This window comes from Mastacembelus armatus, chromosome 15 (genome assembly GCF_900324485.2).
Source record: "Mastacembelus armatus chromosome 15, fMasArm1.2, whole genome shotgun sequence".
Classification (NCBI taxonomy): domain Eukaryota; kingdom Metazoa; phylum Chordata; class Actinopteri; order Synbranchiformes; family Mastacembelidae; genus Mastacembelus; species Mastacembelus armatus.
This window is the reverse complement of record NC_046647.1, coordinates 21,610,816-21,625,755: the sequence shown is the minus strand read 5'-3', so window position 1 is coordinate 21,625,755 and position 14,940 is coordinate 21,610,816. Positions and strand designations below refer to the sequence as shown.

At 39.8% G+C, this 14,940-nt stretch overlaps 1 protein-coding gene across 3 annotated transcripts; it reads left to right on the top strand.

The window, feature by feature from the left end:
- Window positions 1-956: 956 nt before the first annotated feature.
- LOC113132223 (pyridoxal kinase-like) lies at window positions 957-14,940 on the top strand. 3 transcript variants are annotated; one of them, XM_026310194.2, is made up of 12 exons: window positions 5,490-7,000; window positions 7,679-7,733; window positions 9,908-10,088; window positions 11,299-11,403; window positions 11,805-11,888; window positions 12,365-12,399; window positions 12,752-12,837; window positions 13,614-13,659; window positions 13,780-13,891; window positions 13,990-14,126; window positions 14,251-14,317; window positions 14,759-14,940. In XM_026310194.2, the coding sequence occupies exons 3-12, from the start codon at window positions 10,061-10,063 to the stop codon at window positions 14,872-14,874; spliced, it is 816 nt and encodes a 271-aa protein (XP_026165979.1). In that variant the 5' UTR covers window positions 5,490-7,000; window positions 7,679-7,733; window positions 9,908-10,060; the 3' UTR covers window positions 14,875-14,940. The 3 variants fall into 3 exon arrangements, with proteins under 3 accessions (XP_026165977.1, XP_026165979.1, XP_026165978.1); XM_026310192.1 differs by lacking the exons at window positions 5,490-7,000; window positions 9,908-10,088 and adding an exon at window positions 957-1,542; XM_026310193.1 differs by lacking the exons at window positions 5,490-7,000; window positions 7,679-7,733; window positions 9,908-10,088 and adding an exon at window positions 10,271-10,372.

Here is a 14,940-nt window from a genome sequence, read left to right as displayed (position 1 = left end):
TTAGCCTTAGCCAGCAACTTCAAATAGGCTTGGATGATGCACTGCACAGATACAATGCAGTATATACAGTGACAAAAAATTAAAAGTATTTCCAAATGAGGATAGGAGCTTTTCTAAATTCTGCTGTTTTCACTCTAGGGTCAAAACTCCTACACTTCATGCTCTACCTCAACCATCTGTCCTCTGGTTTTACTGGGTGACTCCTCCATTACAAAGAGCACTAGGAAAAATATAAAGCTTGTTTGGATTATTTGCTGGTAAAACAAAGCAAAATAATTCTTGGCTGTTTGTTTACAATGTGCAATAAAATATAAATGATATTATTTTATTAAAAATGTTAATTTTATATTATTTAAGCAGTTTCTGATTTACAGGATGTTTGTGACCTACAACAGCAGGTGGAGCTCTCTACTGAATATCTATTCATCATTTAGCTCTGTCTTCCTCTGTCTGTGAATCATAGCTTCGCCCTCTATTCGTGATTTCTCCCTCTCACCTCCATTTGAAAAGAGATAAACTTTATTTATGCCCAAAGGGAAATTCAGGATTTGTTTGTTGTATCCATCACTGTGTTGTGTGGTGACAGGGCCAGTCTTTGCCAAGTCAAACCCCCCCAGTCACGACTCTGAGATAGAGATAGTGTGAGTCACAGCCACAGATGCACACATGCACACAAAACCCCGAGAGCGCAGCGCCAGACTTCATTCTTTAAACGGCAAAAAATAATGTTCATTTGCGAGTGGCCTTTATTTTGGCAGGGGAAACCTTGTCATCTGTGCAGCCTATTAACGTAACCGGTTTTAAAAGACAGTTCGGCTGCGGAAAATGATAGAAAACCAAACGGAACAAAATATGAGAACAGCTGTCATTGACATTCACTCGGATCCAGCTTGTGTGGAGCACGATGCGCTCATTGCCGCTGTGATGACGTCAGTCGGTTTAGGCCCTCGCACAGATTGCCTGTGTAGAAAAACCGGCGTGCACGTTGCCCTTCGGTGTTAGTGTGAGCTGCACGGGACCCCTCGGTTGACACACTTTTACGTGGGTCAGCTTAAACGTTAACGACACCTTTAAACGCTCATTGCCACGCGGATTCCCGCTGTTTTTGTGTGTGCGTGTTGGTCCGCGCGTGTCTGTTCGAGGGGCCGCCGCACGCTCTCCCTCTCTCTCTCTCCCTCCCTCTCTCTCTCTCCCTCCCTCTCCTCTCTCTCTCTCTCTCTCTCTCTCTCTCCATCACGCACGTTCACCGCACATCACCCGCTACAACCGCCACACACGCGCTCACACACACCGCCATCCCGCGCGCAGCTGGTTAGCTAGCGAGCTAACTAACGTTGCTTGTCGCTAGCTGGCAGCGCGGCCGTTGTGTTTACGTTTTGTTTGCGTGTTGTTATGCGTGGACGTGACTGTCGGTGAAATAACGGACCGTCTGCATCTCTCCTCGGCTGACCGGGAGCCGCCATGGAATGCCGTGTTCTGTCCATACAGAGCCATGTAGTCCGGGGATACGTGGGCAACAAGAGCGCCTCTTTCCCATTACAGGTAAAGACAACTCGCATGCATCCATTATCGGACAGCGTGATGCGAGACCCTCGTTATCGGACACGACCCTGTCTGGCACACTCGGTTCCCTTTGCCCAAATATTCTGGCTGCGACTTTCCATAAACACTGAACCGACTAACATAAATACCAGTTTTTGTGATGATACGTGTTAAATACAGCGTATAAAGTTCGTACAGTCTAACAGTAACCACCGCTAAATTAGTTAAACTGGCCGCGATTAGTTTTATTTTTCCTACTGTTAAAGTGTCAAAGGCCATAAATTATTCTACTTCTGGACGAGCTTAAAATAACAGTGTAACGGTAGAAGTAAATTGGTGTAGCTTAGCGAAATGTCAAGCAATAAACGCGATGGCAGGTGTCGTGAAAAATTCTGCTTCCTGACAGAATTCGTTCCCCCTACAGATAATTTCACTGAAATGTGTTGAATATGGGTATTATCATGACCGGTTGTGCACCTTTGGGCTGTGAATGAATGAGAAACCCATTATCTGGTGGAGAGACGACACCTGTCATTGTCAATAATAGAGCAAGGTGTTTATTTATGAGCTTTTATTATGAATCGCAAAAAAGATATGAGTCTTATAAAAACTAAGGATGAATGTATGGCTGTAGAGCAACTTCGACCTTGTTAATGACTAGTTTGGTCGCCGGTGGTGGTAGAGTTGTGTCTGATAATCAAATGACCTTACTTGGATGAATGCTGACGGTCACTGCTATGTAGGAAAAGCCTTTTGCAAGTCCTCAGTTAGCCGGGCAGTAATTGTATAGTTTGTACATTTTGTATATATCAGGTGTCAGCCAGTCACCACGTTGTTGGTGCCTCAGGTTGCATCATTTTCTCGCAGCAGCAGGCAGGCAGAAGTAATGGCCATAATCTGTATGGGAATATTAGATGCAGGGGTGATTGTAGTGTCCTTCTTGGGGTGCTCAGCCCCAAAGGACAATGTGGCACCCTATGCTCTTTCCCAGGTGTCTTGCTGGTGACTAAACCCTGCTCCTCTCCCCTTGTCTCCATCACCGTGCTCCTCTCCATTGTGCTGTCAACCAAATAGCAAACTTAACATCCAGTCACAGAATCTATAATCTAATAAGCAGTATGATTTGTGATACGTATCGATTTATATCATTATTCTAATGAAATATTAGGTTGACATGAGCTGTGCAGTCAGGCAATGTCATTTTGACCTCACTTTCTGACCTGAACCTGGTTGTTTTCTTTGGTAAAAAAGAAAAACAATGTATATCCATCTCTGGAAGAACAGATTTCTAGTTATTGAGGGTTTGCCCAATGCCTGTATTTACACAATATGTGTAATTCCATCCTAAAAACTGCATGTAACTTGGCAGTGATTAGTACATTTGTAATGTGGGACACAATTACCCTTATTTCTATTGTAAACAAAACTGAGTTTTCTTTCATTTGTTAATGAGTACAGTACAGTGAGTTGCAAGTGACCACCGCTGATGCAACTGGTAGGTAACAAAATTTAAGAAAGTGGAAGATGATTTTCACTTTTTTTGTTTGTTTTGTTAATGTATGTTATGATATAAGCCACTTTTCTATCATATTAGTGTGCCTGATTATTGTTTATCTAACTCCCACCACTAATCAACAGCTCATGAGAAAAAAAGCAGGGTAGCAGGCATCAGTTATTTAACTTGAATAACACATTGGCTTGTAAAGCACTTGCAGATGAAAAACTGCTGCTGCTTTTGAGTCACTCATGTGTCTTGTTCTTTAGCCTAATATTAGGAAGCAATGGCTTTGATATCGAGTCACCATCTATATCAACAGTAGCAATAACACTTATTTAAATGTAGAGTTTACAGTGTGTTTTCCTAGAACGCATAACTACCAGAATAAGGAGACAAAAAGACTAAATGTGTTGAGAACAAGCCATTGATTTGACATTATGTGAAAGGACACAGAGGTTATTAGTTCCTCCTGGCCATGAAAGTGATAGTCATTTCCTTTTATGATCCCTGATGTTGACAGTAGGATGATAACAGTGATTGCATTGGCTCTATAATTGCCACATGTTGATGGTGCTGGTGATTGTTATAGCTTAATATTTTCCACAAGCAGCAGTGTGACAGTCTGTAGTGATGGTGAAGCTAGTACAGGCCAACAGCACATTTTCCATCATCCTCAAAGACGGCCACTTATTGTAAGAATTGCAGTCTATTTTTAGCCTGCAGCACCTCAGGATGTATTTTGCAGTTACCCTAATGGCTGCTGGGCTTTGATGCATGTCAGCAAGGTTCAGTGCAGCCACTAGTGTTCAACTACTATCTGAACCAAATAAAAAATGTAAAATATAATGTTAACCAGTTCAGCTTAGTTAAGCTTACACTAGACACAGACAGGAACCAGTATGTCGTACCAGACCTGGACAACCTACTTAACCAGGATGCTTCATAGTTAAGGTCAACATAGGACTAATTGATGCATTTGGCTTTTCACAGAAATCTTTAGTATTTATCCCCCATTAGATTCAATATCAATATGCTTTTTTCAAGGATGTAAGTAATTTATGTTTATTTTCATTATAGTTTTCTACAGATCAAGTTAACACCTTTTAAATGTCTTATTTTTTTGACCAATGGTCCATAACCCAAAGATACACTTGAGAAACTGCGACAGGCCAATGTTCTGCATTTTCTGCTTGAAATGGGCATAAATGAATAATCAATCATCAAAGCAGTTGCTAATAAATTGAATAATCATTTCAGCTCTGATTTATATGTTAAGTAGAATATCAATCTGAATCAACTTATGTAGACAGATCCAGACAGGCATAGTGCAGTAGTCAGTTTATGAATGAACCACAGCTGATGCTTGTGGACATAAAAAGACTGTCAGTGTGTTAAATTTAGACTAAACAGAAACCCTACAGGTCAGTGAAGGAGGCGCTCTCATTTTTCACTGTACTAACCATGATTCAGTTGGTGTTGAAGATCAGGGCTAAGATGATGATGATATCGTCAGTGAGCGTGTAGGGCATCCCTCTCACTGTTGTCAGGACGGAGAATCTTGGCCATGTCAGCAACCAGGAGGCGGCGTGTGAAGAAGCAGGGCTCAGATTGGCTGGTTCTGGATTCCTGCTAATGACGTCACTGAAGATGGAAACAGGCTGCCTTAGCTGGACTGGAAAGATTCAACTTTCACATAGAAACAAAATTCAAGATGAGTGACGTGTTCCAGCACAATGTAAGGGAGGGATTTAAGCATTTTTACTGAGTGAAGTTGAATTTTAGCCAGCTGGGTTTCCTTTCAAATGCATGGAGCCTAACAATCATTCTGTCAAAGCAGGGACGTGTGTCACAGTATAAATAATGGGAATCATAACACACACCAATCATTTTACTATTTTCAAAAATTTTAGAAGCAAAATGATTAATCAGCAAGCAAGCCAAGATGAATTGATAATGAAAATAACTTGGATGGCTCTATAGTGTGTTCCTGGAAGCAGCAGGGATGCTGGGTTTTGCTTAAGGACACTTCAGTAGCTCAGATATTTGCTGGCAGAGGGTTCTGCAGCTGCTCACATCACGTGCTGCTGTGAGAGTCAGTCCTTCAGCTTTTAATGTCAAGACATGGGTGTTAGGTTATATATATTCTTAGTAATTATACAAGTCATGGCTGGAGCTACAGTGATTTGTGGATTATTTAAGTCATTTTCAGTAGTAATAAGAAATAATTGCTTGTTGCAGCTCTGTCAGTTACCAGTGACATGGCTCTGTGGTAATGTTGGTTGGTCCACCACTTTGGTCCAGTCTAAAAATCTTAGCTATTAGTAAGTGGATTACCATGGAATTTGTTACACACATTCATGGGTCCCAGATGATGAACCAGCGCTTTTATGAGCAGATACCCACAAACAATGATATTCCCACCAGCTTTAGCTGTAGCTACTTTAATTGTAGTAGTTTTTTAAGAAATATTAGCATTCAAAGAAAACCCTCAGAGAGAGAGAGCTGCTGTATTGTCTGTGATGTAGTGCCTTTTTTTTCGTAGTAGAAACATGTTGAGCTGTGATGACTGTTTATTTTGTCATTTTATAGACTAATAGATTACAGAATTGTTGGTTGTCATGAAATGCACGTCACTGTCATAAACATACTGTAAATTGATATTCATCCTACAGTGACCTATTTCTAGACATGTGAGTAAGATGGTAAAGTCAAACATTAAAAAAAAAACACTAGTAACATATATAAAATTTCTAGGTCAGGCAGCGTATACACACGTTTAACAAGGTGCAAATTAACATTGAAGGTACAAGAGCCAACCCAAAGCTGAGGAAATCTGCCTGCCAAGTCACGAAGCTGTAAATATAGCAGTGTTGACTGATGTGACACATGTTAATTAAAGAAACTCTTCATTTGTCTGTTACGAGAAGGGTTTCCTCATTTGGGAATTTACCACAGGAGCTGTAAGTGTTTCTTCAAAAAGGCAAAATGTTGATGTTTTACTAAAGTGTTAAGATCATCTCTTCAGTCTGATGATGTGTGAGTGGAAGCTTTCCGTCAGCAGCACTGTAAACAATCTGTGACTTCAGGCTCATGAATAGAGCGAGAAAGGATGTGACCTAAATAACATGTTCTTAGTTAGCGGAAAGACCTGGAGACACTTTTCTTGGACAAATGATCTCCAGGATCACTTTCCACATGTATATACATGTGTGCAAAATCTGTGGGCCGCTTCCATATGTTGTTGATAAGTGAAATCAAACAGACTGTAGTCATGAAACTCATGTTTATTTAAAGTTGTAACATATTCTAGTTTGTTAGTTTATTAGGTACATCTCACTTAAACAAATAGAGGTTAATGTTTTTCCACCCCATTTATCAATGTGTAGTCTAGTGCAACACAGTACAAGTAAAAAGCAGTAGAGTACTAATAGTTTTCAGGTCTAAATATGAGAATGAACAGTGTTGGTCAGATATAACAACTGCCACATTTCACAATTTCCCTGAAGTTAATTGAAAAAAAAAAAAAAAGATTAATCAAGAAAATAATTGGTAGCCTAATTAATGTTGAAAGTAATTGTTGGTCTCAGTTCCAATGGAGTGTACATATTTAGGAACATATATATATATACGTAGGTTTCATGCTGTTTGTATTTAATTGACAAGTTCTTCCAAGGTTGGAGTTACTATCTGCACTGCTTTTTCTGGGGGAATCTCTTCTTCTACCGTCTCAAAGTAGATGGTGGTATCTCAAAGTAACAGTCAATTGGAAAGAACAAAGAACTCATTCACCCTGCCTGCTTCCTGATTTAGGCCAATTAAATCAAGTCATTGAGATAACAATTGACTGTGCATGTGGGTGAGTCGTGTGCGTCTCTCTCTCGTAATTAACAAAAATCTGTTGAGAAAAACAGAAGAAGAAGAGGGGCTCTGTGCAGATGTCAGCTGAAGTTAAACAGAGAGGTTTGTTGCTTTTATCTCCAGATCACAGCTGGGGTTTAATGAACTCAAATGGAGTTGTGCTTTTCTTTCTGCCCCTCTAAAAGTCTCAGTCCCAGACTTGTCTTCATGTTGCTATTGTGACCATAAAAATGTGGAATCATTTTCATTTTACAATATTACATATGTTAATATTACAATACGTGTTTGAAAACTACTTGTATACCATGCATATTTAATATGTTAGTTGGCCTGTTGTTTTGATCATATTTCAAATGGTCTCAAAGGCAAAGCAACTGCCAAAAGGCACAGACTGACTCAAAACAAGCAGAGAGATGCAAAATGTGACAAAAATACCAGAAAGAGAAACAGAATTATCATAAAGAGACATAACAACTTCTTATGAATTACAAAGACGATCTCACATTTCATACTTTCATACATATTTGAGTACTAATGTTAACCTAATTAAATCTGAGCCTTGGCACTTTAATGTACCGGTAGTATATATTATTGTATTTCAGACTGTGCTGCTGCACTGTCCAGATACTGACTGTCTGGGCTGTAGTTGCTTTGTAGTTTCCATATTGTGTGGGCAAAAGCGATTTGTACTGTACTTAAAATATAGTTATTGCCTGTGTGGCTGTTAGTCCTAACTTCTCCTGACACCTAAACCACTTCCTCTGTGTCTCCTGTTTCCAGGTTTTAGGGTTTGAGGTGGACTCAATCAACTCTGTCCAGTTCTCCAACCACACAGGTAAGACTGGTGAATGGCATGTTTCTTTGTGAGCAAGCGTTTAATTTGTGTGTGGGAGTGTATGAGTCAGCGAGTGCCTCTGGTGTCGTGACGAGGTGTTAGCAAGCTTTGCAGAGATGGTTGTCGTCGAGGCAGAGGCCGTGTTGCTGCTGACAAGCCGACAGATGAATGAGTCCAGTTTTTCAGGAGGTCAGCAACTTCGCTGGCTGACACCAGAGCAGCACTCACACACAAGTAGCTGTAGGGCTCAAACTCCATTCACATTTTATACAGGTTTGATGCAATGATGCCACTTTACTCTCTGCTCTTTAATGGTAACAATTACTGTGTTGTGTTTGGTTACAGTGTTTAGTTTTAGTCTACAATTATTTTGTTTTATGCACCAATTTATTATTTTGCTGTATGTACATCTGTGTAAAGTCTTCTGTGGCTCTAGAGGACATTTCTAAACTAGTAATAGGGGAATGGATTTTAGAGGATGTAGCAGAGACTGTACTAGTCACGGATGGTCTGTTTAAAGATGAAATCTGGGGTCTTTTGGGGTCCTGATGCATAACAGGAACTGAAAGTTAGAGTAAGTCTGTTTGAGTTCAAGTTCAGCTAAGTTTCACCCTTTATCTGTTTCTCGCAGCTATAATCCTAAAACACCCCATATTTTATTTGCCAAAAATGTTGTGAATGGATTGTATTAGCTGAGTAAGTACTGAAATAGTTCTAAAGATTCTAATCTACAAATTCATTTTAATAAATGTTTCCAGAAGCAAGTAGAACAGACGTTTTCTCTCCTTGCTGACAAGATGATCTTTTCTCTTCTGCAGCAGTTTTATTTCTGGTTTGCATGATTTGTACAGTTCAGATGTTCAGTTGCTGCGTTTTGCTCATAATATTTAGACCTAATTATCAGTCCCATGAATGTTGAAACTGCACTTCCTTGCTCTGATGGGTGATCTTAGCTCATGTTTTTCTTGAAAACTAAACTGGAAGAACGAATTAGCTGAGCACTGAAAACAAACATATGCCCAGATGTTGCTGCACGGTCGATAGAAGCAGTACCCAGACTCAGAAATCCTCACAGGGTCAGTACATTATGACAACATTCAGAGGAGTATTTGTGGTAGGTGGGCTATCCTACCTGCTTATGTCAGAAAAAAAGCCTATTGTGTTTTATATTTTTAACAAGCGCAGACCAAAAGACACCACAGCTAGGTTTCCACAACCAACTTAAAGGAAAAGTAGAAAAAGTACTTCCAGTTGCAGGATAATCATAACCTTTGTTTGTTGCAGTCTGGTTGTTGTTGTTTGACACATTTCAGGCATCACACCCTCTTTTTTTATGTTGTTTGCATGTTGTATGGTACAAAATAGGAGTTGTAATTTACATTTAAACAGCTGCAGCTTGGATTCGGCTAAACATTTATGATGAAACATTCCCTTGACCACTTTTCTCTACAGAAAGATCAGTTAAAAAAATTCAGCAGTGACTTGTCTTTATTTACGGAAATCTAGTTGTTCAGGATAATCCCTACTTACCCCGAACACTCCTAAAATGTCTGGAGAATGACCACTTTTAAAAATATTTACTACATGTAAACAAAAAACAAAGACCTGAATCATCATCTTGATACAGTGATTAAAGGTGTGTGGGACTGGTTTTATTTTCAGGTCAATGGTTTTGGATCCTATAGACCTGTCACTAAAACATTTGTCATGCTAGAACATTTAGCACAGCCTGGAGTAATTTTATATTTAGAGGACAGTGATGACGCGTGATGAGGTTTGTGTACAAGTTGGAAAACATCTTCCAAAGAAAATTTTTGGTTGATTTTGAAAGACAATCGTGACCTGTGGCTCTCAAAATAATATTGGTCATTGTGGTATTTAGTTTTTTAAAAATTATTATTATTCTAATTACTGCTCTCATGATTACTGTTATTAACCCATATATAGTAAACAGTAGAACAGCTGATGACAATGTCGAGAAAAAGATCAGTGGCAAAAAGAAAATGATCATATCCATGGTGTAAATGTGTCTGAGTGACCTTAGCATAAAATTACCTGAGACTAGTCAGGTGGCTCAATCAGATCTTGTGTTTTGGAAAGTAACCTTTGCAATCCCTTCGAGCAGAGTGTGTAATTTGATGTGACATATTGAAGAAGGCGTTTGCTTCTTATAGGAAGAGAGTGGCTGGTGAGAGGGACAGAGAAGGTTAATAGAGGCAGAGAGACAGGCAGCAGATGATGGAGAGAAAGACGGAGGGAGTGGGGAGAGAGCGACGGCACGCAGCAGTAAACAGCAGCAGTCGTCGTGATAGCAGCAGCAGCAGCGAATGATGACGACAGAAGCAGCTCTTATCTGTAGGCCTGTCTTCATTTTCTCTCTCTCTCACACACACACACACACACACACACACACTCACACACTCACACACTCACACACTGAGTGCTCTGACTGCTCATCTTTCTTACTTAGCCCCTTTGGCTTTCTCTCAGCTTGTTGCCTAGCAACCAGAACCCCCCAACACGTGACCCGACTGTGACTCACCTGGAGCTGCGACATCATCAGCCTGCAGCAAACATGTCTGACGTGCATCACCGCATGTTTACATTGGGATTCACGTCACACGCATGCAGTACATACAGTACGAGACACATATGCATAGCCAGATATACAAATACTTACACGGACGAACTCAATACACCTTTGTGCAAATAATGTAGGTGTGTTTGCTGTATTGGGGTTTGTGTCCTTGTCCTCCTGCAGCCGCCCTTCTGTCCTCACCTGAACACAGACTGTGCTGCTCCACATATCTGTGTGTGTGTGTGTGTGTGTGTGTGTGTGTGTGTGTGTGTGTGTGTGTGTGTGTGTGTGTGTGTGTGTGTGTGTGTGTGTGTGTGTGTGTGTGTGTGTGTGTGTGTGTGTGCTCAGAGACGTAGTGAAAAACATTTCCTTTGGTGCATTTAGTTCTTTGAAGATCACACTACAAGAGGGAGCTACATGGCCTAACAAGATACTGTTGACTTAGTGTTGGTAGAGACGAGTCAAAACAAATCAGTTTCTGTAACTTAATCCAGGAAAGGTGAACTCTTTGCAGCTTGGATTGGAGATACCTGGATATAGAATGAGCACAGCATTTTCCAAGTAAATGTCCTGCCTTGAAAATCTTTAAGTAAAAGTACGTAAGAGTTATAGACAAGAACTGCTTAAGCTATAAAACATAAAAGTTCTAATAATTCGGGAAAAATAGTCCCAGGATGTACTAATATTACTACTACATACAACTGCTACTAGAAAAATAGTAGTATATAGTAGTAATGTGTGATTTTTGAATGTTTTAGCTGATGGAGGTGTCTTAAACAACTTTAAATAGTGGAGAGAGAGTGGTTAATGGTGCATCATGTTTTATAAGCCCATTATGTTCTGTTTGTAAAATCTTACAAAGGCATGTTTATACTTTTCAGTACAAACTGTTCTGCACAGACAATTAAATAAAAATCCCCCAGTTTTTAAGATTATTTTTAGTCAGCAGTCAAACGAACACTAACACCTCTGCTCTCCTCTCTGCAGGTTATTCTCATTGGAAAGGTCAGGTGTTGACAGCAGATGAGCTGCATGTTCTTTATGAAGGCATCAAACTGAACAATGTACACCACTATGACTATGTTTTAACAGGTGAACACCCTACTTTTCCTTTCTGTTCAAAATGATAGCATCTGTAAGTGGAAAGTTGAGATTAGTTTCATGTTTAGGTTAGAATTTTACGTTTTTACGTTCGGTTTTTGTGTGTAAATTGAACTGCATGATCAGTAAATCCTGCATTCTCATAAGCTGCTGCGGTTTTTATGCTTTCTAGTGAATATAAGAACATCTAAGTGGCCATTTCAGTCATGTATACTCACCTCCAGTACACTAGAGCTGCTTTACTCACCGTTTTAAACAGAAGACAATGAGGGTAATAAATAAACAGAATACTTAGGGCAGAGTGTCTGATAATGCTTTGCAAATAAGAACTCCTATAATATTTCTGTTGATGTGCTGTATATTTAGTGATTTGTGTGTGTTTTTGTGTTCAGGGTATACCAGAGACACATCCTTCTTAGAGATGGTGGTGGACATTGTTCAGGAGCTAAAGAGAGCCAACCCCAACCTGGTGTATGGTAAGTATTCATCTCATAGCTACATGACTTTACATAATTACATTTATGCAGTTTATTCTAGAAATCTGTTTTTCAGGCCAGGACGTGCACTCACAAAAACATAAGCAGCACAGGAATTATTCTTTTTCTTAACACTGCATTTTTAATTTTTTTTTTAAATTGGTATCACTCAACACTCATCACTCACTTTGTTTGTAGGAGCTAAAAAAGAAATAAATGCATTCTTCTGTTTAAATCCTAACCTGCAGTTTGCATCAGTGGAGATATGACAGAGTTGCACCTATAATGGGGACACAGCAGTGCGTTATTCAGTTTGACACATTCAAATGAATTATAGAGGTTTTTCAGTTGGGTTCTCTATATAGCAGCTTGAACATATTTACATCTGCAAATCTGGTTTCACGCCTCCCATCACTGCAGTATTTATGTAATGTTGTTGCAGCTGTCTCATTCTGAATGTGTTTGTGTCGTTACAGTGTGTGACCCTGTGCTCGGTGATCATGGATCTATGGTGAGATTACCAGCAGCTTTACACTGTATGTACTATGTGTGCAGTTATTAGGTGGATTTTTACCAAAAACTTTTGTGGCCTTAATGTGTGTGTGTGTGTGTGTGTGTGTGTGTGTGTGTGTGTTTTATCTGTGTATCACACACATTTACACTGGAGCTGTGTTACAAGACTCATTTTTCAGTGACTGATGGTTTATTGTTATCTGACGAAGCTACATATACACAGTGACTCATTCTCTATGTGTGTGTGTGTGTGTGTGTGAGAGAATGTGTGTTTTCATCTTATTTTTAGAGCAGTATCTGTGTGTTTTCATCGTGTTTTATGATCTCAACCGGTGTGTTCTGTGTTACAGTACGTTCCTCAGAATCTTTATCCGGTCTATAAGAACAAGGTGGTCCCTGTTGCTGACATTATTACTCCGAACCAGTTTGAGGCTGAGTGAGTACAAACTTTTTACATTTCCATATTTGCAAATATGTGTTGTAATAATTTCAAAAACAGCATGATGATATCCTTTTGAATAACCTACTCCTCACTGACTGTGTAACTGTGTGAGATGCTGAGTATTAGCTCAAACCATCTTTATGTAATGGCACTTATGCTGTTATCTAATACCTACATTTCATGATCCTAGAAATTAGTGAACAAATTAACCAAAAATACACATCATCTCCCCTGCTTTAACCTTATTTCATTAAAGGTACAGTTTTAATTCCAGTCTTTATATGAATATCTAATATGTACTCCTGTTAAAGATGTTTTGTTCAACTCATGATTATCTTAACAGGAGGAGGATTAAACTCTAGATGCCGTGTGTTTTGTGACTGCACAGTTATATCAAATGAAAATGTAGTAGGGGCATAAACTCACTTTTCAACTGAATGTTGAAAAGTGAGTTTTGTTGGTTTCTTTGGGGGACCCAGAGATCATAGCAGACATTTTAAAGAAAATTTCCACAGTTTGAGAGAAATCTCAACTCAAGTTACTTCACTGTCAAGTTGCTCCATCTAGTGGTGTTTCCTGATGCCTGCAGAATCACAATTTGTTGTACTTGTGTGTTGCAGCGTGTCGAATCAGGTGTTTTAAGGTTTTAGCAATGAATCTTCTTGCTATCCTTCTTTTGGACACTTCAAAGGGGATTTTTGTTTTTATGTTGATGATTTCAGTGTTTCTGTTTCTGTGCTATTACCATAATGGACATTTGTCTGTTTTAGATTATTGACAGGGAAAAACATCAGCACAGAGAAGGATGCTGTAGAGGTAACATACTATCTAATCCCTTGTTACAGAACAAGCATTTGTAGGATTTTGACATTTTAAATGATTTTTCTTGCTTTATCCAAGTACATGTCCCACTACACACACTCTGTCTGTCTGTAGGTAATGGATCTTCTCCATGCTATGGGTCCAGACACAGTGGTTATCACCTCCTCTGATCTGCCCTCCAGACTGGGAGACCGCTTCCTTGTGTCTTTGGGCAGCCAGCGTCACGGTAGGTGATGCGTCTGAGTATGTTTGTGAGGCAGCTTTAGGAATTTAGGGCTCGGCGTGACCTCTGTTCAACATGTGTGTGTGTGTTCTGCTGATCAGTTCGTCCAGATGGCAGCAGGACGACACAGCGAGTTCGAATAGAAGTTCCCAAGGTGGATGCCGTCTTTGTAGGAACCGGAGATTTGTTTGCTGCTATGCTGCTAGCATGGACACACCACTATCCTAATGACCTAAAGGTACACACACAATAACACGCTTCACACAACTACTCAAATCATTTAAAGGACATGGAAATAGATGTGCATATATGCCAAGTCAGAAGACATAAAACTTACTCTAACTTTGTATTCTGGCTCTCAGACAGCCTGTGAGAAGACTTTTTCAGTGATGCACCATGTTATCCAGAGGACCATATCTTATGCTCACGGTAAGAAAAGAAGGACTTTGACTTGGCTCAAATATATTATCAAGTCATTCAATCACACAAATCTCCTGTTTCCCTGTACATGGTGATGCTTAAATATAGCTAAGGCAAAGGCAAAATTAATTTGTATAGCACCTTTCATACACTACGCAATTCAGCTAAGACGATTGATCAAGGCTCCACTTCCCGTTCCTACGATGGTTGGCAGGGAAATACAATCAGTGAATAAATAAATGAAAATGCAGTTTTCATTTAATATGCTGCTCATGGCACCTCCTCATTGATCTGCATTATAATCACTATTGCGTAGCACTATGAGGCCAGTAGTTTTAGATGCACAGCACTGTAAACAACTGTCTTGTATCTCACTTAAAGCAAATTAATTATCTTAATTTTTTCTGCTGTTTTTATTTGCCCACCCCCCACCGACCCTCTCTCCCTCAGAGTTAGCAGGTCCTGGTCGAAGGCCCAGTCCGCCCCAGCTGGAGCTAAGGATGATTCAAAGTAAAGCTGACATCGAAGACCCTGCTATAGTTACGGAGGCCACAGTCATATCCTAACATTACAAACCCATGAGACTCATTCTAACCTTGTCCTCTTCACCCATAAATATCTCAATTCCTGTA

What these genes read in the sequence shown, in the direction of transcription:
- LOC113132223 (XM_026310192.1), top strand. Translation starts at nt 1,462, where the DNA reads ATGGAATGCCGTGTTCTGTCCATACAGAGCCATGTAGTCCGGGGATAC. An exon ending in CAACCCCAACCTGGTGTATG is followed by an intron (nt 11,889 to 12,364) that starts GTAAGTATTCAT and finishes GTGTCGTTACAG; the next exon opens with TGTGTGACCCTGTGCTCGGT. An exon ending in CCGAACCAGTTTGAGGCTGA is followed by an intron (nt 12,838 to 13,613) that starts GTGAGTACAAAC and finishes TGTCTGTTTTAG; the next exon opens with ATTATTGACAGGGAAAAACA.